Genomic DNA, 25,657 nt, shown 5'->3' with positions numbered 1-25,657 from the left:
AGTGTCTTTAGCTTAAAATCTAGGTAAAAATAATAATTTTAGGGTTAAAAGGTATAAGACTAGCCTATCTAAAGCTAGCTTATATATTTCTTTCCCTTATAAAAGTAAAAATACTACTTTAAAAGTAAAAAAGAAGTTATACTTTATAATATATAAAATCTATATCTATATTATCTTCTTAATTTCTTTACTATATAAGTACTTTAATAGACTAAAATAACCTATATTAAGAGGTTAAAGCTTATATAATAAATAAAGAGGTATATATAAAGTAATAATCTTCTATTCTTTATAGAAATTATTAAATTTAGTTAATTTATAGCTATTATAGCTATTAAAGATTAAGAGTTAATAAGTACCCTTTGTATAAGACTTTATATACTAGTTAAAAAAATTAACTAATCTAGGCTAATCTTATTTATTATTTATTTATTTTTACTTAGGTAATATACTAGCTAGCTAAAATTAGCTATTTTAGTACTAGGAGAAAAGGTAATATTTACTTTTATAATAATATATAAAGGTATTATCTAACTATCTATATATATACCCTAAATAATAGAAACCTATTCTTAATTACTAGGCTACTTTATATAAGGCCTTCTACGTTAGTTAGAAGTTATAATAACCTTTATATATAATAGTATTCCTATTAAAAACCTAGTCTTATTAAAATTATAGATATTATAATCCTATATCCTATACTTTATAATTATATTTTATATAAGTGTAAACTAGCCTTATATAATTATAGGATCTTTAGCCAAGGCCCTCTAATAGTTAATTTAATATTAAAATTGTATTTTTAATTATAGTTATTATTATATAAAGTGCTTTACTTATTAAGGTCTAATATATATTATATTACGGTTATTTAGGAGTTAGTTAGCTATATCTTATATATCTTCTTATTATAGAGGAAACCCTTAATTAATTAAGTTAATAACCCTTTTAAGAATTATATCCTCTTCTACTTTTATTATCTTTATTAATTTTAGATATATCTTGTCTTATATAACACGTCTAGCGTATTAGTAATAAAGTAAACTTTAAGGGACCTTAAAGATAGTAGCTGCCTTTTATATAGACATTTTTAGGTCTTTTTAGATAGCTTAGATTACAAGGATGATATAGCTTTTAATTAAAGAGGATTATATATTTATACGTAGAAGAATATTAGTGTAAAGGTTAAAGAGGTAGAAAGTAGGAGGAAGTAGGCTACTTACTATAATAGGCTACTTACTATACATGTACATTAGTAATTAGTCTACTTATATTATTATAGACTAGTATTACCTTAGGGGTTTATAAATCTAATATTATATTAAAGGTAAATCTATTAGTTAAGTATACTTAATATTTATATAAGTTACTATCTTTATTATATTTCTTAAGAAGGTTAATAAAGTTAATAAAGAGGTAGTAGACTAAATCTAGTAATATTATTACTATATTATTATATAGGATATTACTAACTAACACTACTTTCTAGAACAATATTACTTATTAATCTAACCTTTACTCTTAAATATAGATACTTATAGTAGAATCTACTAAGTAAGGCAATATTTAAAGAACATAGATTATAGTACTATAGATAAAAGAAATAAGCTACTTTTAACTATATAAATTACCCCTAAATATACTACTTAATAATAGTTATAAGCCTAGCTTTAACTTAATTTATAAGTAATAATAACCTTACTATTATAAAGTAGTATACACTTAAAAATACCTTTCTTAAAACTAATACTTTTTTTAACTTTATTTTACCTATAATACCTTTAGAAGTAATAGTAAGTCTACTAACTAATACTTATCTTTATAGCCTTTTAACTATATATAAAGATTAGTTCTTATAGTATATAAAGCTTTACTTTTATACTACTAACGTAAAGTCTAGTAATTTATTAATCTAGATAGTAAAGAGAGCTCCTAAGCACCTAGGAGCACCTATACTAGCTAAATATATTATAAAGTAAAACACTAAACACTAAAGGTAATATAAAGCTAACTTTATAAGCTAGAATAACCTCTTAGTTAGCTAGTAAGTAAGGTAGTAAGGCTAAAAGCTATTCTAGCTAGTAGTACTAACTATTAATAATAAAGTAATAAAGTAAAAATAATTATTACTATAAGTAATTTATCTTTTACTAAGCTAAGGATATATAAATAGTAAAAGGTAAATAACTTATTATTAAGCTAGTTAATACTATAGTTATAAAGAAGATTATAAAGGTATATAGCTATAATTACTAAATAATAATATTAACTTTACTTTTATATAACTATTTTAGAGATTAAATAATAATATACTTTTTTTATAATATAGTAAGTAATATAGCCTATAATAATTATAATAAGACTTTTATATATACTTTATTAATAAATAACCTATTTACTTAGCTTAGAGAATAGTATACTACCTTAATAAAGGCTAAAGTGTATAGTATCCTAAGATCTAAGGTACTCTCTTAATTAAGACCTTCTTGTCACTATTAAGTAGTAAATTACTTCTCCTAGGTAATAGTAAGCTAAATAACCTTATAAAGACTAAATAATATAAAGGATAGTAAATAACCCTAAGAGAATATAGTAAGTTACTAAGTAATTTACTATAAATAATACTTATAAAATCCTATAAAGTAATAAAGTATATATAACCTTTATAAAAAAAGTAAACTATAAAATAAAAGTAGTACTTTAAATACCTTTATAAAAGGTCTAACTACTATAGAAACCTATTAACTATAGGTATATTAAGTATATACTCTTTAGTAAGTTAAGGATTATTTAGGTAACCTAAGTAAGTAAGTAGTAAAGGCTATTATTATAAGCTTTTAAAGCTAAAGTAGTTAAACCTTAGGGTAAAGTATAAAAGAAGTAAAAAAAAGGGATTTAACCTCCTTTTACCTATAAGGCACCTTTATTATAGTTACTATTAACCTTTACTTATTTAGTAAGACCTTAGCTATACTTCTTCTAACTCTTAGTATATTCTTAACTTTACTTATTAGCCTATATACTCTTAGTAAAAGTACTATTCTTAATAACTATAAAGGTCTTTATATTATAAATAATAAGTTACTTCTTAAGCCTAGCTTTATAAAATAAATATAGATAATTATTATATTAAATTAAGTATAATATTTTACTTATAAAAGATATAGTATATATATTATAAAGAACCTCTTAATAGTATAAAGGGCTAGTATAGAGGATCTTAGGCTAAAAAATATAGCCTTTATTCCTAGATTTTATATTAATATTACCTTAGAAGGTCTAATTAGAAAGAAAAGTATAGTATTAAGGATATAACTATACTTTTACTTTAGAATACCTAAAAAGAATATAACTATAAAGAAGCTAGTATATAAGGTAACCTTGTCTTCTTTAAATATAAACCTTCTTTTTTTACCTTAGGCTATTATATAGCCTTATTCTTTATAGCCTTACTTTACTAGTAAATATATAAGTGTTTATAACCTTATTTTACTTATTAATAAATATACTAGTAGACTATAGTAATAATGCTACCTTTAGTACCTTTAGAGTAGTATCTAGGGCCTAAAGCGCTTATAATACTCTAGGTTAACCTTAAGAGGTAAAAATTAAAGGACTATCTTATATTAAATATAAGTATTATACTATTACTATATAAGTAAGGTAATTTTAAAGTAAGCCTCTAAAGACTACTTAATTTATTATATTATTATATCTCTTAGGATCTCTTTAACTTTTAACTAGATTTAACTACTTAAAGTAGCTTATATACTTAAGAGATAAGTATACTACTTAGCTTTTTAAAGTTATACTTTCTAGAAAGACCTATAATAATATATTCCTAGTTATCTATAGATTTATTACTTAGGTTACTAGTAGTAAAAGTTAATATTTATAAGATTTACTAAAATAAAGATATATTAGTTATTAGTATTAAAGAGATATAGAGTATAAAAGGTAGATAGTAAAGCTTAAGATAAATATAAAGCTTTTTTACTAAATATAAAAAAGCCTATAGCAGTAAAAAGAAAGTAAAGTAAAAATTATTACTTATATAGTAAAATACTCTTGTCCTTTAACTACCCTATAAACTATAGCTAAAGGTAGTACTTATAGTAATCTATATATATAACGTAAGCCTTTTTAGTATTATAACTAGACTTTACTTATTAAGAAAGAAAAGGCTTAGTTTAAATAGTACTTTTACTAGTAAGCACTAGTATATATAGTAGTATTATAGTATAACCTTTATTTTTACTAAGAATAAATATATATATATAGATACTAGACTTATTTATTAATAAGTAACTATAAGAAAAGTATTTAAAAAAATAATTTAAAGTTAAACTATAAGAGTATATTAGATACCTAGTAGAATATATATAAAATATATATAACCTTTATAGGATTTAAGTACCTTATTATATAAAGTAATTATAATATATAATATATACTTTAATAAAATAAAGTTCTTCTAAAGTAAAGATAAAAAAGTAATATAATAGTAAAGTTAAAAGTAAAAAGTATAGTTAAAACTATTAAAAATAAAGACTATAAATAAATATAATAATAAATATACTTAGGTTAATAAAAGTAATAATAATAGTATTTAAAATAATAGTTACTATAATATAGAATAATAGTCCTTTATTAAGTAATACTAAAGTAATTACTTAAGATATTAAGTAATATAACTAAGGTATTACTATAAAGAAAAAAAAGGGCATAGACTCCTAAGATAATACTAGGCCCTAGTAATCTAAATACTAAGATAGCTTTATCCTCTAAAATTAGTTAACTAGGTATAATACTTAATAATAGTTAAGTAGTAAGATTATATAATAAGGCTAAGTGCTATAGTATAAAAGAATTATAACCTTATATAAAAAGGTCTTTTAACCTTTATATTACTAGATAATAACTAGTGTTCTAAAATAGTAAAAATATATAAATTAATATATAGCTATATAATTAACCTAATAGTTTAAGCTAAGAGAAGTAAAGCTAAAAATAAAAATAAGCTAATAATAAAGGTGCCTTTAGTATATATAGGTATAGTTAATTATAGTATACTAAAGTATAGACTAGGAGTAAGGCACCTACTAGTAGCCTCTAAAGGGGTATTCTTTTTGTGCCTTAGTTAAAAGAAAAGACTAAGCCTTAAAAGCTTCTTTATAACCTTCTTAAATAATTAACAAGAAGTAAAAGCTAAAGTAAGTAATAGGCACTATACGCTATATACTATAGTAAGTATAGTAATATATAAGCCTATAACTTATTATATACTATAAATATTAAATAAGAAGTAATATTATTATAATAATCTTATAAGACTACTATAGACACTAAAGAAGTTAATTAAGATGCCTCTAGACCTTTATTAACTACTATAATAAGTAATAGACTATAAAATTATAGAACTAAGGTGTCTTAAAGTGTTTAAGGTAATTAATAAGTAAGATTTACTACTAGGAATAAGGCTTCTCTTATTAAAGTAGGTATAGATATATAAGTAAGATCTAAAAGGATATCTTAACTATAGTAAGGTATAAGTTATTATAAGGAGAATATATAAAAAAAGACCTTCTTCTTTAGATATATATAGTAACCTTTATAGTATAAACCTTTTATATAGTAATAGCTATTACTATATAATTTAACCTTAAAGTTAGGTAACTTAATATAGTTAATATATTTCTTAATACTAAAAAGACCTATTAGGAAAGCTAGTATACTATAAGCTACTACTAAGTTATTAGTAAAAAGAAAAAGTAGTATTTATTATATAGGCTTTATATAGGTTATATAATATACCTCTTCTTTAGTTTAAGAAGTTTATAAAGACACTAAAAAGCCTAAGGCTACTATTATTAAAAGAAGACCTTTATCTCTTTATTTCTAAGGAGTATACTATATATATACTCTTTTATATTAATAATATTCTTATTATATACTTAAAAGAGAGTAAAAAGGCAAAAGAAGTAATTATTATAAGGCTAAAAAAGGTATATAAAATAAAAGACCTTAGAGAAGTAAAGTAGTATCTAGGTATTTATATTATATATAATAGACCTAACTAAAAGATATATTTCTACTATAACTAATATATCTATAATATAGTAGTAAAGTTTAAGTGTATAGATAAGATTTTACTTATAATACTACTACTAATAATAGACTTTCTTTAAAATAAAAGGATAATAATACTAGTAAAAGTAAAGCTTTTTAAAAGACAGTTAAATTAATCTAATATACTACTATAATAATCTAGCTAGATATAGTATTTACTTACTTACTTTTCTCTAGGTATTTAATAAACCTAAGTATATACTATATTTAAGTAGTAAAGTAGTATATTTAATACTTTTTTATATCTTATATTTATTAATATACTTTAGTATCTTAGGGGTATATAATTTCTCTATATAAGTAATACTTCTTTTACTAATAATATAATTACTTATTAGTTATCCTAGAGTATATTATATATCTCTTTAGTAGCTTAATCTATTAGAAAGTAACTTACTAAGTAATAGTTATAATATTAATAACTAAAGCTAAGCTTTTTACTCTTAACTATATAACTAAAAAGCTTATTACCCTAAAACACCTCTTTTATAATATCTACCTTAAATTAAAAGATAATATATAGGTAGTATAATATAATAACTAGTAAATAATTTACTTAGTTATAAGAGAAAAAGAGAGGATTATAATATAACTTTACTATATTAATATCTAGAATATATAGTTATAAAAGGTCTATATAAAAGTAAAGTTAATATTATATATTTACTAATAAATAAAATACTAGTAAATAGACTTACTAAGAATCTTTATAAGCTAAATTTAAGTACTTTAAAGTACTCCTTAACGTATAAAATATATAGTATATAGTAAAATAAAAAAAAATAAAACTTAATTAATAAATAATAAGAAAGGTAAAAGTAAAAACTTCTCTAAAATTAAATAATAGCCTAGGGCTAAGGGGCCTAAGCTAAAGTAAAAATTAAAAAACAGCCTATAGGCTAAGAAGCCTAATGTTCTAAAAAGGTAAAAATAGCCTAAGGGCTAAGAAGCCTATTATTAATAAAGGAGGCATCTATATAGTTATCTAAGAGATAATAAAATATAAAGTAAGTTCTCTATATAAGAGAGAGCTTACTAATAAAGCTATTAAGGTTAACCTATATATAAATAGCACTAAAGGAGACACTATAATATATATAAGGACTAATAAGGAAGCTAAAGGAGTACTTAGGGTAATAGCCTTTATAAAAGATCCTTAAGGCTACTTACTTTATTATATATCTCTTTTTCTTTCTTTTACTTCTCCTTTTCCTCTTTATTTTCCTCCTCTTTATCTTTATTAAAGGAGATAGTTATAAGTAAAGTAGCCTTTTTCTTCTTTAAGGTTTAAGATAAGACTACTTATATATATAACTATATAGCTATAATTACCTAAAATAAAGATATATAAGTAGAAGTAATTATTATATAAATAAAAGTAACTTACCTTATATAAGGCCTTTTTACTACTTAAAGTATATAAGAGGGTATTAGCTAGGCTAATAACCTTAGGGGTAAGTAATATATATATACACTAATATATAATATATTAGTAATATTTAAGGCTAAGACCTAAGAAATACTTACTATTAGATTAACTTATAAGTATACTTCTTAAGTAATACTTATAAAGGCTAATAATAGTAGGTCTTTTTACTATACCTTTTTAGTACTCTAGTGCTTTTATAAAGGTATTATTATTACTACCTAAATTTTCTTTAACCTTAGGAGATAGTAGTAAGCTTTCTTTATTATTAATATAAAGGTAAAAAGGTAACTACTTTACTACTGCTTTATTATCTATAAAATAAGTTAGTAATTAAAAAATAACTAAGTAATAATAAGTAGTAATATACTAGTTAAAGGTAAATCTAGGCCTAAGTTATATAGCTTTTTTTAACTAAAGTTAAGAAGGCTAGTCTCTAGAGAGACTACTTATTATTACTTTTAAGAAGCTATACTTATTTTTTAGTACTAAAATTAATTAACTAGTAATAAGATAATACTTATAAGACCTATCTATAGAGGGTTCTTACTTCCTTATAGACTTACTAAAGGTCTTCTTCTTCTCCTTAAGAGAAGACAGAGTATACTTATAGTAACTATAGTAGTTATATAGTAGTAAGACTACTATAGCCTTAGGGCCTATAGTAGCTATAAAGGTATATATATAAGCTTTACTAAAGGTAATAGTTTTATAAGATATCTAAAAAGATAAAGAGTATTAGTAATTAAGTAAAATAGTATAGTAATATAAAAAGATAATAAGTTAAGGATTAATTATAATAAAAATAATAATATAACTTATAATTATTATTATAGTTATTAAAAAAAAAAGTAACTATAAATTTAGCCTTAAGGTAAATATTTACTAGTGTATAGGCTAGCCTTATAGTAAGTAGCTTTACTAATAAGAACACCTAATACTAGTAGCCTATAATTATATAATAACTAGCCCTTTTACACTAAAAGAACTATTTTTCCTTTATATCTAGGCATATAGTAACCTACGTTAACGCCTAAGGGGGTATATTATATAAGATATTACTAACTAACACTGCTTTCTAGAACAACGTTGCTTATTAATTTAACCTTTGCTCTTAAATATAGATACTTATAGTAGAATCTACTAAGCAAGGTAATATTTAAGAAACATAGATTATAGTACTATAGATAAAAAAAATAAGCTACTTTTAACTATATAAATTACCCTCTAAATGTACTACTTAATAATATATATATTAGGCTATAACCTTTTTTATAATAAAGAAGTAATTCTTTACTATTACTAAGATTATTATATTATAGGCTAACCTAAGCTTTACCTATTTCTTATTAAAATCTACTACTATACTATAGTTATTATAAAAAAGTATACTAAGTAGTAAGTAAGCTAAGAGTTTTTTAACTACTTTTACTATAATTATTATATAGACCTTTATTTTAGTACTTTTTACTATTTTAATAAAGTATATATTAAAGGTAATATCCTTTATTAATATAAATAATAATCTTATAGCTTTTACTTTATATAGCTTAATAAAGAAGAATCTTAGGTTCTTTATAAATCTTTTTACCTAGTTATATTTAGTAAGAATTACTAATATACTAGTATTAATATATACTAAGTAGTCCTCTAAGTCTTTATTTATCTAGGCTTTAATTTAGAGATAAGTACACTTATAGTAACTTTTCTTTTTATTAGGCTTTATAATAGCCTTAATAACTTTACTAGTTTAAAAGATAAAGTTTATAGTATTATTAGTAGTTAGCTTCTTATCTAGGACCTCCTTAGGTTCTTTTTTCTTATATACTTTAATAGCTTATTTAAGGTATCTTTTAACCTTATTTTATTAGGGGTATAGGTCCTTAAGGTCTTTAGGATCTTTAGTAACTATCTTTAGCTTCTTTATTACCTATAGTCCTAGGTCCTTTAGTATTAAGATAAAGTTTATATTACTACCTAGGATTAGGAAAAATTCCTTTATTTTTTTAAGTATATACTTATCTTTAATAAGCTTATTAATATAGGTATCTATATTCTTATTATATTCCTAGATAAATTAGACTTTATTTTTTTTATTAAATTAATAAGTATATTTTACTTATTATCTTTAATTACTTTATTATTTATTTTTTACTTAGGCTACTAGTTATACTTATAGTAGTTTAAGTTATCCTAGTAGTTATATTAGTCCTTAGTGTTTTATTAATAATTACTATAGTTCTAGTATCCTCTATAGTTTTCTTAAGAACTATTATTATATAGGTAGTAGTTCCTTAAGTGCTTATTATTATTATTATAAGATCCTTATAGAGTAGTATCTTTTTTCTTTATATTAGAGAGGTCTACTATATAAAGGTCTCTATAAGTATTTATATTAGATCCTATATATCTTAGTATACTTCTCTAAAGTACTATATTACTAACTATATTATTCTAGTTAGCTATATTATTAATATATACTAGGTTATAATATAATCTAGGTACTATATTTTATAAGGCTTAGTGTTATTTCTCTATAAGTATAATATATATATCTAGGGAGTTATATTCTCTAGGTTTATAAAAGAATTACTAAAGTTAAAAAGTAAAGTTATTATAGAACCTTATTAGCTATTAGTACTAGGTTTAGTTACCTTATGCCTTAGTATATTTAAAGTAAGATTAGGTAAAGGTATAAATATTATCCTACTTATTAACTTTCTTAATAGTAAAGTAGTTCTCCTTAAACTACTTCTCTATATTAATAAGGGATAAGCTAAAGTGTTCTTTAAGATATCTAGTAATATTTAACTACCTTTATTACTTTAGCTAGTGTTATTCTTTAGTTATAAGTTAAAATTCTTACTAGTTATATACTTAACTATAGAGATATTATTAAACTATTTAACTAAAATACTATAAGGATAGTTTATTTATATATACTACTTTAACTACTTAAATCTATAACTTTACCTTATAGTAATATATTATATAGTAGTTATAAAAGATAAGGTTAAGTAAATAATATTTAGTGTTTATATTTAACTAAAATATCCTAACTATTATTACTAGGTGTATTTAGGCTAATATATAACCTAGGCTAATTATAGAACCTAATAAGGTCTTAGCTTACTATTTCTAGGTTACTATAGTATAAAAAAAGGCTACTATAAACTTATTTATATCTATTAGTAGTATTAGGCCTATAATAAAAAGTATTATTAAGGCTAGTGCTTATCTTTACTATATAAGGTTAATTACTAGTTAACTTAAAGGTAGTAGTCCTTATAAGGCTTAAGCCTATTTAACTATTAAGTCTAATAGTGTTAAGTATATAAAAGAGTAAGTAGTACTTAGTAGTCTACTTAAGTAGTTCCTCTATAAGAATAAGTATACTACTAGTAGTTCTTAGGCTATAAGTAGTATATATATTATTTACTTTAATAGTAAAGGTTATTAATATACTTTATAAAATAAGTAAAAGGCTTATATTATCTAGGCCTATATAGGCTAAAACCTTAGTAGGTCTAGGCTATATAAGTAGCTACTTACACTAGCTAAGAATTAACCTAGTATAAAGTATAAGTGTTATTAAAGATAGACTAGTAGTCTACTTTTTTTAGTAAAATCTACTAGTAGGCTAGTATAGAAGCCTAGTAGGCCTATAATTTCTAGTCTTTTACTTTTTAGTAATTACTATAATATTACTATACTTTTTATTTACTTTAGTAATATACTATCTAGTAAAATATTTTTACTTTAAGTAAAGGCCTTACTTATTATAATATCTTTATTTAAGTTAGTTTATTAAAGAGGGATTTTTTAAGAAGTATCTAGTACTTATTTAGTTATATATTTTTCTAGTATAACTAGGTTTTTTAATAACTAAAAGGTTTATAAGTTAATATAAGATAATAAGATATCTATAGCTTCTATATAAAGCTATATATATAGGTCTAAATACTTTCTTGTATTTTTAATAATTCTTTTTACTATCTAGATATTTAATTTTATCTAATATAGATTAACTATATTACTATTATCTAGTTTAAACTTTTTCTACTAGTTTATTATTCTATAGAATAGCTTATTATTATTAAATTTTATAAATATAAAAGTATATATATTATTATAAAGGCTCTATAGTAGAGAATAAGTAACTTTATAGTTTAGATTTTACTAAAGCTATATATATATATATACTATATATTAGTAATTTAGCCTAGTTATACTAGCCTTAGTATACTATTTCTATAAGTTAATTCTTATTAAAGTAAAGAGGTATTTTTACTATATCTTAGTAAAAAAAAATTTAAAGGTGTAGATTAAGGTAGTTATACTACTACTTAATATAGCCTTTTTACTAACGTATATATATAGTAAGTAGTATATTATAGTAAGTAGTATATATCTACCTACCTTTCTATCTTTTTAATAACTTAATTTAACTAGATTATATAAAATTAATTAAAAATATATATTACCTTATTCTTTATTAGTATCCTAAACTACCTTATAGGTTTATATATTATATCTAGTCTTCCTGTAATTACTATATTATTATGCAAGTAGTTTACTACTCTCTGTATAACCCCCCTTTTAGGATATTTCCTTACCTCTAGCTTTAATAATGTCCTTTTCTCCTTGTAGTGCCTCTACTTTAGCTGTATTAAGTGATCCTCTAAGACATAGTTAGGTCTTTTTAGTCCTTTAGCGCTTACTAAGTACCTTTATTCTTATATAAAGTTAATAGTTCTCTGCCTTAATAATAGTAAGTTAATATACTAACTTACTAATACCCTTTAACTATAAGTTAATTACCTTATATATTAGTGTTAGTAAACTTCCTTAATAGTCCTTAATCTTTTTTTTTAATAAGGTAAAGCTTTATATACCTTTAATTACTATTATTAGTGTCTTTAGGTCCTATAAGCCTAAGCTAGTTAGATATAAGTTAACTAGTGTTAGTGTCTTTAGCTTAAAATCTAGGCAAGAAATAATAACTTTAGGATTAAAAGGTATAAGACTAGCCTATTAAAAACCTACTTATATATTTATTTCTCCTATTAAAGTAAAGAATACTACTTTAAAGGCAAAAAAGAAGTTATCCTTAGTAATATATATAATTTATATCTATATTATTTTCTTAATTTTTTTACTATATAAGTGCTTTAAAGGGCTAAAATAGCTAATATTAAGAGGCTAAAGCTTATATAATAAATAGGGAGGTATATATAAAGTAATAATACCTTCTTCCTTATAGTAGTTATTAAATTTAGTTAATTTATAGCTATTATAGCTATCTAGGATTAGAAGGTAATAAGTACCCTTTATATAAGACTTTATACACTAATTAAAGTGCTTTAGCTAATCTAGGCTAATCTTGTTTATAGTTTATCTATTTTTACTTAGGTAAATACACTATATAGCTAGAAATTTACTATTAAAGTACTATAATAGAAGGTAATATTTACCTTTTATAATAATATATAGAGGTATTACCTAGCTATCTATATATATACCTTAAATAATAGAAACCTATTTATAATTACTAGGCTACTTTATATAAGGTCTTCTATGTTAGTTAAAAGTTATAATAACCTTTATATATAATAGTATTCTTATTAGGAACCTAGTCTTATTAAAATTATAGATATTATAATCCTATATCTTATACTTTATAATTATATTTTATATAAGTGTAAACTAGCCTTATATAATTATAGGATCCTTAGCTAAGGCCCTCTAATAGTTAATCTAATATTAAAATTGTATTTTTAATTAGGGTTATTATTATATAAAGTTCTCTACTTATTAGGGTCTAATATATATCTTATTATATATATTAAGGAGTTAATTAGCTATATCTTATATATCTTCTTGTTATAGAGGAAATCCTTAATTAATTAGGTTAATAACCCTTTTAAGAATTACCTTCTCTTTAGATATAGTTATCTTTATTAATTTTAAATATATCTTAGCTTATATAACTTTTCTAGTGCGTTAATAATAAAGTGTAGTTTTAGGTACATTATAGATAGAGGCTGCCTTTTGTATAGATAGATTTTAGTCTTTTTAGATAGCTATAATTGCAAAGATAATTTAGCTTTCTTAAGAAGAGGATTCTATTATTGTACATAGAGAAAGGTTAATGTAAGGATAAAGCTAGTAGAAATAAGGTGGATGTGTGCTACTTACTATAATGTGCTACTTACTATGTATATACGTTAGCTATTATAGATTTAATAGAAGAAGTAAGGCTATAATAAGTAATATAAAGTAATATAGTATAAAGGTAAAGTATAATAGTAAAGTAGTAAAATAAGGCAAGTAATAATAAAAAGCTAAATAAATAATATAGGATAAAGCTAAGTATAAGTATAGGTTATCTATTAAGGTTACTCTTCTTTATAAGAGAAAATAGGTAATAGAATATATACCCCTAGGTATATACCTAGATATATACTAACAAGGTAATCCTATGTCCTACCTACCTATCTACTATATAAGGCACTTGTCCTATAACATTTTCTTACTAAAAACAGCTAAAAACAGCTATCTATATCTTAGTAAGTATAAGACCTATTACTTTAGTTTTCTCTATATAGAGTCTATAAGTACTTCTTAGTCTATATATTTAAAAACCTTTTTAATTATCTAATCAATAGCTTTAAATTACTATTATAAAGTTCTTTTATAGTAAGTTTAATACTAGAAAATATAGCTAATATAAAGAAGATAAAAATAAGTAAAAATATTACTTAACTCTCTTAAGTACTAAAAATCTAGAATATTTAAAGCTTTATTTTTTAAGTATTTTCTTTAACTATAAATATAGTATAATAGTATTTTACTAAGAAATTTTAACTAGTATAACTTAAAATTATTAATATAATATAAGTCTTTTATAATTTAGCTTTATAGTTTTTTTTATAAGAGTATAAAAGATATAAATAGTATAAAACTTCTTAGTATACTATTTTTAGCTTATAAGTTATAAAGTTATATAAGCTTTTAAAAAGTTAAGATTTACTATTAAAATACTAGTAAACCTTAACAGCTAGGTACTTAGTCTTATTACTAGAGATTTACTAAAAGAAATTAGTAAAAACTTTTTTTATAGCTTCTTATATATACTATCTACCTTATATAGAAGTTATAGAGCTTTTTATCTTTTATTAGTGTAGATATAGATAGCTGTTTTTAGCTGTTTTTGGTGAGAAAAGGCGGGCTATATAGGTAGGGGGGCCATAAGTAGGTGCTTTGACTTAGAAGTCCTATAATAGGATAAAGAGCACCTAGGGGAGACCTAGCTATTCACTAGGGACTATGTAACTATAACTAGAACATATATTATTAACTAACATAAACATACTATCTTCTATATAGGTCAACAGGTGATTATCTATCTCACCAACTAAAGGCATCTACCTCTAACTCAAATATAACCTTAACCCGCTTTCCAACCCTAACCACGGCCATCCGAGTATCGTCACAAAGGCCAGCAGGTCCGCAGACGACGACGCCAACCTTCTTCCATCCCGCTTCGACCTCTCGTACTAGGAGCGCCTCAATATCAAGCCGTTGGCCGACCAACACGACCTTGTCGGGTATGTTGTCCAGCGCGGGTTCGAGGTCCTGCAAAAGGGCGCAGGATGTCTCCCGGAGGCTCCAACATAGCTTGACATTGACGTGCGCGCGGGTCCAGGTAAGGAGGCCGGTGATGCCAATGCCGCCACCAACTAGTAGCACGCGGTCACACTTGAGCACATCCCGGCTCAGGTTGCCCCAGTACGGGCCGTCGAGCAGCACCGGCAGGCCGACGCGCTCCTGAAGAAAGCTCGTCATGCCCCGATGCTTTTTGATGTAGATGGAGATGCCATCGGTGCCCGCCAAGCTCGGGGCTACCACAACGACTTTTGGACTCTTATTCGTCTCGGCGTCGCCCGAATGCGACGATGTCTGCGCCGAGGCGAGAGAGTGCTTCCGTGGACGTAGCAGAGCCGTCTGGATGATGGAGAAGGGGTGGTTCTCCCAGGGACGCAGGGGCTGCAACGTGGGGAAATAGACGTAGGCATGATAGCCCGGCTCGGCCGACCACCTCAAGCCGTGGATGTCGACGCGCACGATATCGGCGGACAGCTCAGCCACATCGGCGCGACGGACACCATTCTTAGCCAGGCGCAGCACGCGCACGAGGCGGTCGAAGAACCACACGGCGCACACCATGTATAGCCACAGCTCGTACACGCCGGTGAGACCTTTCCAGTAGTAGACGTGGTACCAGCAGCCGGCGACGGTGAAGACGGCCAGGAGGATGTGCAGGACGAGGAAGACCTCGTAGGAAGCGCGGCGGAACCAGACGACGCTCTGGAACAACAGGATGACAAGGCAGAGCGTCGCGACGATTCCCCAGATCCAGTATGGCTTGTGGACGTCGGTATAGTAGGTGCCGGTGCTGGTGTAACTCAAATACCCTGCGTATGCACCACCCCCACATTTGCACCACTCCAAAACAGTGGATTCCCACCAAAATACACTATGTTTTCTAGCCTTAGGAATCTACTATAGTTAAGCTATAAAATTTAAGAAAAAAATCTTATAAAATACTTTAGTTCTATTAGTATTTTCTTATATATATATACTATTTTTAGACCTTTATATAACTAAGTACTAGTAGTAAATACTTAAGGATTCTTTTTTACTAAGAAAATCTTAGTATTTTCTAAAACTCTAGAAATCTTAATAAATACTTATATAGTAAAGCTAAAAATCTATAAAAAATAGTATAAGCTTTATTATAGCTTATATATATATAAGAGTACTATATATAGTATATATAGCTACTATATATAAATTTACTTACTTTTTATATAAAGTATAAAACTAAAAAAATATAATTTTTAGAATATCTAGCTATATATAAGAGATAAATTTTTTTTTACTTATACTATATACTATAGTACTAATATACTACTTAGTATATAGAAGGTTTACTATACTATATAATAATAGAACTATAATACTAAGTTAAAGTAGTAATAGTTATACTTTACTTTTAAAAAATCTTTTAATAATAATATTATAAGTTATATAACTTAAGATATATATTATACTATACTACTTTTTAAGTAGATTCTTATAATATACTTTACTAACTTATATTTATAGTATATAATATAAAAACCTAGTAAATACTTAAAAGTATAGTAGTTTTATTATAATACTAAAGCTATTATTATATATATAGACTATTATTTAGTCTTTATAAGCTTAGTAATATACTTTTATAGTAATATAATTACTTTAGTATTTTACTATATTTTTATATAGTTTTTTAGTTACTTATACTAATTTATATTTTATTTTTTAATAAATACTTTTATTTTAAGAATTAACTTTATTTATTACTTATATAAAAAGCTTAGTAAGCTAAAAAAAGTTCTAAAAAAATCTTTTTACTTTATATTATGCTATATATAAGTTGTTTACCTATAGGCCTAGTAATATAGGTAGTAAAAGTAGGAAGAAAGTGGTAGTGCTAGTGGTGCAGATGTGGGGGTGGTGCATACGCAGGGTATTTGAGTTAAGTCGCCAGAAGGGTGATGGAGTGGACAATGGCATGGGCGGCGCAGAGGCGGGCAACCCAGCGGTGCAGGACCAAAAAGGTAGAAAAGGGCCAGTCCGTGAGCCATATTAGCACGTTGTTGCGGGACGAGAACAAGACAGTCAGGGGGAGCAGCGCGAAGGAGATGTGACCGGTGCGGTAGCCGACATAGGCCAGAATCTCGGCCGTCTTGGTGAAGCCCCACGGATGGACGTACTGGAAGTTCCTGTACGTGATGGCGCCGAGGACGATGTTCAGGGTTACAAACATGGCGATCCAGAGTCCTTGGCCTGCGGTTGGGGGGTTCCCGAGCAGGTGGGGGAGAGGACGAATGTTGTACCCGCCGATCGGGTATACGAGATACGGCTTGAGCCTGTCGATTGCGCCAGTCATGAAGGGAAGATATTTCAGGGCGGAGAGCATGATCGGCGATCCTACGCCCACACAGATGATGACGATTCTAGACGGTAATATAACCACGATCAGCACACACACGACAGATGCGTCGACGGCGGCGACTTTTTAACTCGAGGGTGAACTTGACTGACACGTAAGTGGACTGAACGGCCTCCTCCCAATCGAAGAAGCGGTCGAAGTCGTACTGGTACTGGTAGTCGGCGGCTGAGATGAAGGCCGTGTAGTTGAGGGTGTCGCCCGTCTCAAAGGTCCGGTTGGGCGGGAGCGTGATGTTGGCCAGCACGGCGCCGTAGGTCCAGTGAGGAGGAACGGTGGGGTCGCCGGTGGCCTGGTCGGCCCAGTAGGCCTCGAGCTTGGAGGCCGAGACGCCGTCAGCGACGCAGCGTTCGCCCATGCAGTAGGCCAGGGTGGACAGAAAGTCGACGTTGTCGGCGATGCACGGCGCCATGGGCGAGGCCTTGTGCATGTCCATGCCCGTCATGCCGCCGGCGTCTGTATCCGGGCAGTCCAGCGGCGCGGATCCGATGACTGCCCGGCACGCATATGCGCAACGCGGGTCGTACCAGGATTGGCCACAGCCCATCAGCCCCGTCTTGTGGCCGGCCACAGTGGGCGCGAGCAGCAGCAGCAGCGTACCGGCGAGCGACGGGACAAATAGACTTACCTTGGCCATGGTGGGTTTGGCTGCGTTTGTTCTTCTCGAGGGTCAAGGCAAAGGTAGTGATAACTAACAGCAGTTAATGCAACAGCAAGTGCTCTCTGGATAAGACAGGGGGGTAGGGCCTTATAAAGTCCTGCACCACATCCTGTCCAAGAAAAGGTCTAATACTCGTGGGGCCAGGCCAATACCAATTGCATACCATGAGATAAAGGGGGCGGGTGCATTGTGTTGCGCTGCGTGTGTGTGTTTGTGAGCGAGTGAGCGAGTAACGACCGTAATAGTTGATACTTCTAAACCTAGACAGGCCTAACCTTTTAGATACTGGACGAGATAGGTATAGAAAAGAACTACAGAGTATTACATAGTACATGCGCAAAACTGCTCACTGCGTGACCGCTCCCACCCCATCCTTAATCATAGGCTGGTTAACTGGTTAGTTGTCTTTAGGGGGTGTTGTTTGGTACCTGTATGTCTCACATTATCTATGGCAGAATGCCACATTTGAGAGATACCTTACACGTTTAAACTTGCGCAAAACAGCTCACACAAGCTGCCCCATGAGCGGCATATGCATTAGTGTGGCTGCTGTTTTTACCACGGATCCCGATTTCATTACTTTTCCAACCCACACTCAGCTGCCTTCATATTAGCCGGGGCATTTTCTTTGTGAAATCGCCTCACTAATGCCCGGCTCGCAACCATGGCGCATTCCTGTCCCCAGAACATCCGCAACCCTCAATCATGAAGGTAATCATCGTTGGTGCTGGCGTGGCAGGGCTATCCGCCTATCTGCAGCTCAAGAAGCTGCTACCCAGGTCTATACTGGAGGACATACTGGTTTTCGTCGTTTCGAGTCACACCGGGGCAAGGCGAACCAACATCGGGTGCCGGAAACCGAGCCCGCCGCACTCACCGACTCCGCCACAGTAGTAGGCAAAATCATCGCGCTGACCCCGACGGCGTTGCGACTTTTGCGCTACATTGACGAGGGCCTATACGATCTGTTCCAATCCATAGGCTACCAGAATGAGACTTATCGCTTTCGAACCGCGCGAGGCCATCCTCTCGCCACAACAGCCACCGAAGACGGCCGGGGCCCGCGTGAACACACCGTGTCGTGCCCGCGGGCCATGCTGCGAGATTGTCTCTTGGAAATCGTCGGAGAACACAACGTACAGTACCGCGAGGTGGTTGCTGTACATCTGAGCGGCGGTACTAGGCCCATCGTCCGCTTCGCCGACGGTCGAGAGGAGAGCGCCGACCTGGTGCTTGGCGCCGATGGCGTACGAAGCGTTGTGAAAAAGGCCATCTTTGAGCCGGCTGAAGATGCTACTCTTTTGTCACCACATTACGAGTAAGTCTCCTCCATCTCCGTCGCACCGGTCCGTTGATGCTGACGTCTGTCGGCAAACGACAGGAGATTCTGCGGCGTCGGCGGGTTTCTTCCGGTACGCGACCTCCCGGCTTCGGTTCGACATGATAAGAGCATCGTATTCACCTTTTGTATATTACTAATAGATAGACTATCGTAATATGGGCTTTGTATATTACTAATAGATAGACTATCGTAATATGGGCCATAATTACGCAGTGGCAATGACAGATCCACTTTTATTATCACAGTTATAAGCCTACTCTACTCTGGACCTCTGTGTGCCTTAATAGTATACGCATAGGCTATATTAGAGACCCCTATAACTCTAAGGGGCCTAGATTTAAGCACTATTCAGGGCAGTTAAAAACACTACCTATACTTTGGCAAGATGTACCTAATTAGAAGGTTATTAAGAGTGTTCTATATTACTAGCCTTCTAATAGACATATTAAAAACCTAGGGGGGTATATTGTGATATAGGCCGTAATTACGTAGTGGCATTTACGGATCTGCTTTTGTCATTCCATAGACCTATAGAGAAAAGTGTATTTCTAGCTAGAATATGTATTATATGTAGTTTTATAATAGAACAACAACTTCTCTTCTTAACAATTAGACACTGTGGTTTATCACACGAGGTCTTATTAATATATACTGCAGATAGTTTACTGTGTACATCATGTAACTAAGAGCTTGTACTCTAGTGTTCCCAATCAAACGTACTCTATATCCTCACAGCCTAACACTCTCCACCCTTCTATTCTTAACAGCACAGAGTGCACTGTCCCCACAAGCTTAGTTAGCTTCAGGAAATCTTATTAGCAACCCTAGCATTTCTTTTCAAAGCGGAATAATGAATTTACCTACATAACTTGCTGTCAAAGGTGAGGAGACAACCCTTGGTGTTGGACGCCTAGGTGCCGTAGAAACGCTGCATGTTCAACTCCTCCTCGGTGAGGTCAGCTGCCTCGACACCAGCGGCAGGCCAGCTGACCTTCCAGGGCTGAGTCTTTTCATCAATTATAAAGATACGACCCTTGGTGTTGGACGCATGAGCGCCGTAGGAACGCTGCATGTCGAGCTCCTCTGGAGTCAACTCGACTGCGTTGGCTGAGAGTTCGCGGGGGAACGCCTTCCAGGGCTAGATCTTGGTAATATTAGACATGCCGAGAATCAAAAAAGGTCAGATGATGTAAGGAAGAACAAGGCGAGGTAATGAGGTACTTAATCGTTGGTTGAATAGAGTCAGAATTGAGGAGAAACTGCGGTTAGTTATGTAGTTGTCGATTTTGTCACTTCATACAAGCCGTCCGAGCCGTACACGGCATAGGTCTCTACCTTAATTCTCTGGTAGATAGGATATTGTCTTGAGGATCGGTGCATGCTGCCATACTCTGAACTGGGCCTCCTGGGTAACCTGCTTGTTGACGTACGCGTCGTACACCTCGCGGACGGACTCATCAAGCGCCTCGCGGCATTGGTCGAGCGTTGTTGATGTTCCCTGTTATCTGACCAATCAACTTATATTAGAAGTGCAATCTGTACGGTTGCTACCTGAAAACCATATGTTCTCAGATATAGAGAGCTGGGGTGAGACATCTACAGTGGCTAGCTGAGAAAAAATATGTTCTTAGATATAGAGAGCTGAGGCAAGACATCTACAGTCGCTTCACTTAAATGCCAGCCTGCACTAACTACGATATTACTATAGACACAACGTCTACAAGGGAAATGCGATGTGTGCGATGTAGAGAGCTAGACTTAGACCCTGTACTAGGTAGAATGTGGATTACCTAGTATTTGGACCTTCTACCCTCAGTAATCCTACAATAGAGGTGATTGACGTGAAACTTCTCGTTTGCTATTTCACGAGAGACTCAATATGCGCCCCATTCTGTTCGCAGAACGTATAACTGATGTCGATCCTAGCCACAGACTGTCCACTGGCCTGTATCCAAGACATTGTCTCGATCCTCTGCCACACAGGAATCTGTTCCATGTTCTGTGTCATGCTCTCCTCCCCAAAGCCACCCTCTTCAATCTCGATTACCCGCTCAACTACCTTGGCAGCAGATATGCTATCCCAAACTGCCTCACGCATCGGCTGCTGTCGTAAGATGTTCAACACCTTGCGTCGTACCACGGGGTGCCGGCACTTGACTCCAATCATGTAAAGCACAGGGATAATTCCGACCTCAGGCGTAAAGGTAGGCTTTAGCGACCCCGAATACCGCACATGCGCCGCGGCTACCTCGCCCGCCAAAGTCACGCATTGCTGGAACTGGGGCAGAAAGTTGTCATAGTCCATTTCCCTGCCAGTTCCAGAAACTTGAAGGAGAGTCCATGCGATAGTATGCTGTAGACGTAGCAGTGATATGAGCGGATAAGTTTCGGAATCCATCTCATTAGAATTGCCTTGTTGCTGCATGTATTCGAAGAAAATTGACCATGTTTCCAACTGCCCGCGCAAAATATTTTTAGCTACTGAAGGTGACGGCCGCATCTTACCAATAGGGGGTATTTGCTGCTCCGTATTGCGCAGCATCAATACCCGAGCAACGATGCTAGTCATATGGTCAGCGGCTTGGTCCAGAGACCGAAAAGGACTGTCGGATGGTGGGTGCTGGGATGCGAGTGTGTCTTGGATATCGGCGGGAGTCCAGTCGACAAGAAAGGTCACAGCCTGCATGTCGAGGCGGCGGATCTGTCTTGTGACTTGGTATATGAGTGTACGAATCCCTGAGGTATCGTAATTGTCATATGTGTTGTTCTTGTTGTTGCTTAACATAGCCCTGTCGATGTTGCGTGAGAGCTCCACGCCTCCGCGCAGATGCTTCATTGCTTGTACGTAGTTTCCCGCCAGATGATCAAAGCAAGTGAGGAGATAGCAGACCAAAAGCGTGACGGCTGTTGTTTCATCCTTGTCGCCACTTTGCTGGTTCAGAAGAAGTTGGATGGCACGATTGTAGTGAAGCAAGGGAGCGCTATCCGATAGCCGGTTTTCCAAGAACTGTGGTTGATACCCACGGTCGGTAGTATCGCGATCCAGGTAGTTCCGGTGGATCAAAGCCAGAGCAGTGGCGGCACACCGCACTGATGGCACTGTTTGGGAGAAGAACATGAGAGTCCTCCGCCATGATTCGCAAGGGTGGTATTCGTTCAGATGCTTGATCGAGATAAACTCGAAAAAACGCATTACCTCTCTCTGAGCTGACCCAGTCATCGGTAAGATCATAAAGGGTCCAAGGTTCTGCGGAATGACGCGGTGGTATGTCGCATGCCATTGCTCTGGCTGATACGCACTGATCATGTTACAAGGGCGATGACTCTCGATGCCTTCTGCTCTACTGGCCTTCTCGTTGTGATTATGTCTAAATTCAATTTCAGGTTTGGAGGCCAGGGGAGTTCCGCTATAGCCGTCACAAGTGCGACCTGTGGAATGGCATTTCAAGCATGAAGGCCGAGATAGATCGCACTTTACTCGTCTTATCCTGAAATGTGCACCGAGGTTACTTGTAAGCATTTGAGTGTTTGAACGTAACTGATTGCGCTGTAACAGCACACGGAGGCAAATCTCACTTGCAAGTCTTACAGCCTAGTCTTGACTTTGGAGCGAACTTTCGAGGCTTTCTTCGCCAAGCTTGATTGGCTGCCTTGGCGTCCTCTCTCTGAACGTCGTCCATCTTGTCAATTGAAATATTGGTTGGCCGAGATTTGCAGTACGTGCCATGATCAGCTGAAAAAGAGACCGGGCCCATTACGACACACAAGCCGCCAGCTGCAAGCGGCAATGTGTTATAGAAGAAAAGTATATCAGGTGCCGAACGAATTTCAAGAGTATCGTGTTCACGTCGGCTCATATGCCAGCGGGGAAGGGAGTAGCTTAAACATAAACCAACCAGGATAAATCCCAATAGATATTAGTGCTTACTGTGATCAATATCGATTGGCTATTCCCTACAAGTGGGACCTCAACAGGGGATGGCTCAGACATACTTACGTATACCAGTCGAGGATCATTCTGATAGCTCTGATTGATTGGGTAGGTCGTACAAGCGGGTCTCCTTGGCTGATGCCTATGGCGCTATACAGCTGACCTGACCTACCCCCCCTTGCCTGACCTGACCTAGGCCCACTTCTAAAACTTACCTGAGGTTTTGCCGTTGATGGAGGGTAGGTCAGGTTAGTTTGCAAATGTGGGTCTGGGCCCATATATTGATGTAGGCAGAGTACTTTACTATAATCCTTAACATTATTTACTAGAATAAACTTTATTTCCTATTTATATAATATCTAAGAACACTAAATAGTATATTCCTAGATTATTCCTAGGTTATTTCTTAGTTATTCCTTGCTTTATCTATAACTTAATAAATAAATCTCTACTTTAACTATTTAAGGACTTTATTTACTGTTTAGGGCTTAATTATAAGCTATAGTCACTAATTTAGGAGCACCTAAAGTATTTACTAGGATTAATTTAAGACTAATCTAAGACTATTCTAGGATTACTTATAGAGTATACTACTATATTAGCTAATAATATTGCCCTACGCCTAAATTAGCTTATCTTTAGTATTAAAATAGCTATTTAATAGGACTCTAATTACTAATATACTACCTATAGCCTAAGTGTACCTTAATCCCCTGTAGTATATAACCCCTAGAGTCCTACACTAGTTAAATAACTAGTAGCTATTACTAAAGAGTATTAAATACCTTTTAATATTAAGAGCTAATAGATTATTATTTCCCTTAGTTAGGTATATAGACCTTTAAGAAAAGGCTAGTAAAGTATTAAAAGCTAAATATAGTATAAAATAGGTAGCCTATAGCTAAGGAGAATTATATTTAACCTTACTTATAGTAGATAAAGTTTATTAGACCTTTAATATCCTAGAGTACTCTTAGTCTTTTACTTAAGGATACCTTTATATTATTTTTACTTATAGCCTTACTAAAGACAAGATTAGACACCTATAGAATAAGGTATATATATTAATTAATCTATATATAATTATTAAACTTATAATAATATCCTAGGTTTAATATATAAGTGCTTTAAAATAGAAGTCTCTAAATATATAATATATATTCCTTAAGGTCTTAGATTACTATAGGGAGGTACAAGTGTACATAGGGTGTAAGGTATACAAGTACCTTAGGGATAACTTCTCTTAGCTATATAGTATTATCCTAGATAATATCTAGGACTAAATAGCTAAACTTTAAGATAAAACACTTACGTATTCCCTAAGGGATAAGGCTATTATCTAGGCTTATTTAGTCTATAAAAGGTTTATATTAAGTATAATAACTATATATAAAGAGTGTAATAATACTTATAAAGTATAGTAGGTTATAACACCTTTAGAGGTATATTCTTTATTTCTTTTTTTACTATATTAGCTAATTAAAGTAGGGCTTTAAACCTTAGATCTAGTACTAAGTTAGATACTATAACTAGTAGTAGACAATTCTATAAAATAATAGTTATATAATTATACTTGTTCCTTTTAAATATAGTAGTTATATAACTATTATTTAATAGATTATCTAGGATCTAATATTTACTTATAAAGAAGACTTAAAAGGCTGTTAGGTATAAGACTATAACTGCTATAGAAGGACTAAGTGTAGTAAAAGATTCTTATTTATTATTAATTAATCTTTATTTAAACTAAGATTACTCTAGGAGTTAACTATTAATAAAGCTAAAGGTAAATAAGGCTAATAGAATATAGCGTTAAGTTCTATTACTTTATCTTAAAAAATATAGACAAATGCCTATAGATTCTCCTCTTATCCTAAGGGCTTTATTTATACCTACCTCTGCTACCTAAGAAAATACTATTTAAGATCTTAGATATATTGTAGAAGGTAATCTAAGTAGTAAATAACCTTACTTAGACTCTTAGTTTATTCTTAGAATACTCCCTTATATAGTATATACTAATGTCTCTAGATAAGTTCTTAAGTAGCCCCTATTACTAAGCCCTCTACTAATAATATAATACCTAAAGCCTTCCTAAAATCTAC

The 25,657-nt window shown here is 31.3% G+C and overlaps 3 protein-coding genes across 3 annotated transcripts; 1 reads left to right on the top strand and 2 right to left on the bottom strand.

The window, feature by feature from the left end:
* Positions 1-14,968: 14,968 nt before the first annotated feature.
* LY79DRAFT_594625 (ferric reductase like transmembrane component-domain-containing protein) lies at positions 14,969-18,165 on the bottom strand (the record flags this gene model as incomplete). The annotated part of the gene is made up of 3 exons (XM_060561704.1): positions 14,969-16,066; positions 17,175-17,625; positions 17,714-18,165. 3 exons carry the CDS (start codon positions 18,163-18,165, stop codon positions 14,969-14,971), a joined length of 2,001 nt encoding a protein of 666 aa, XP_060408110.1.
* Positions 18,166-18,984: 819 nt separating this feature from the next.
* LY79DRAFT_674364 (uncharacterized protein) lies at positions 18,985-19,601 on the top strand (the record flags this gene model as incomplete). Its single annotated transcript, XM_060564288.1, has 2 exons — positions 18,985-19,096; positions 19,171-19,601. 2 exons carry the CDS (start codon positions 18,985-18,987, stop codon positions 19,599-19,601), a joined length of 543 nt encoding a protein of 180 aa, XP_060408109.1.
* A 1,878-nt stretch (positions 19,602-21,479) lies between these two features.
* Positions 21,480-23,301, bottom strand: LY79DRAFT_527833 (sugar transporter; the record flags this gene model as incomplete). Its single annotated transcript, XM_060555968.1, has 2 exons — positions 21,480-23,109; positions 23,198-23,301. 2 exons carry the CDS (start codon positions 23,299-23,301, stop codon positions 21,480-21,482), a joined length of 1,734 nt encoding a protein of 577 aa, XP_060408108.1.
* Positions 23,302-25,657: the final 2,356 nt, after the last annotated feature.

The sequence above is a fragment of the Colletotrichum navitas genome, assembly GCF_030913465.1.
Source record: "Colletotrichum navitas strain CBS 125086 chromosome Unknown LY79scaffold_119, whole genome shotgun sequence".
Lineage (NCBI taxonomy): Eukaryota > Fungi > Ascomycota > Sordariomycetes > Glomerellales > Glomerellaceae > Colletotrichum > Colletotrichum navitas.
Note: the sequence above shows the minus strand (reverse complement) of the source record. Positions and strands in the feature narration are given on the sequence as shown.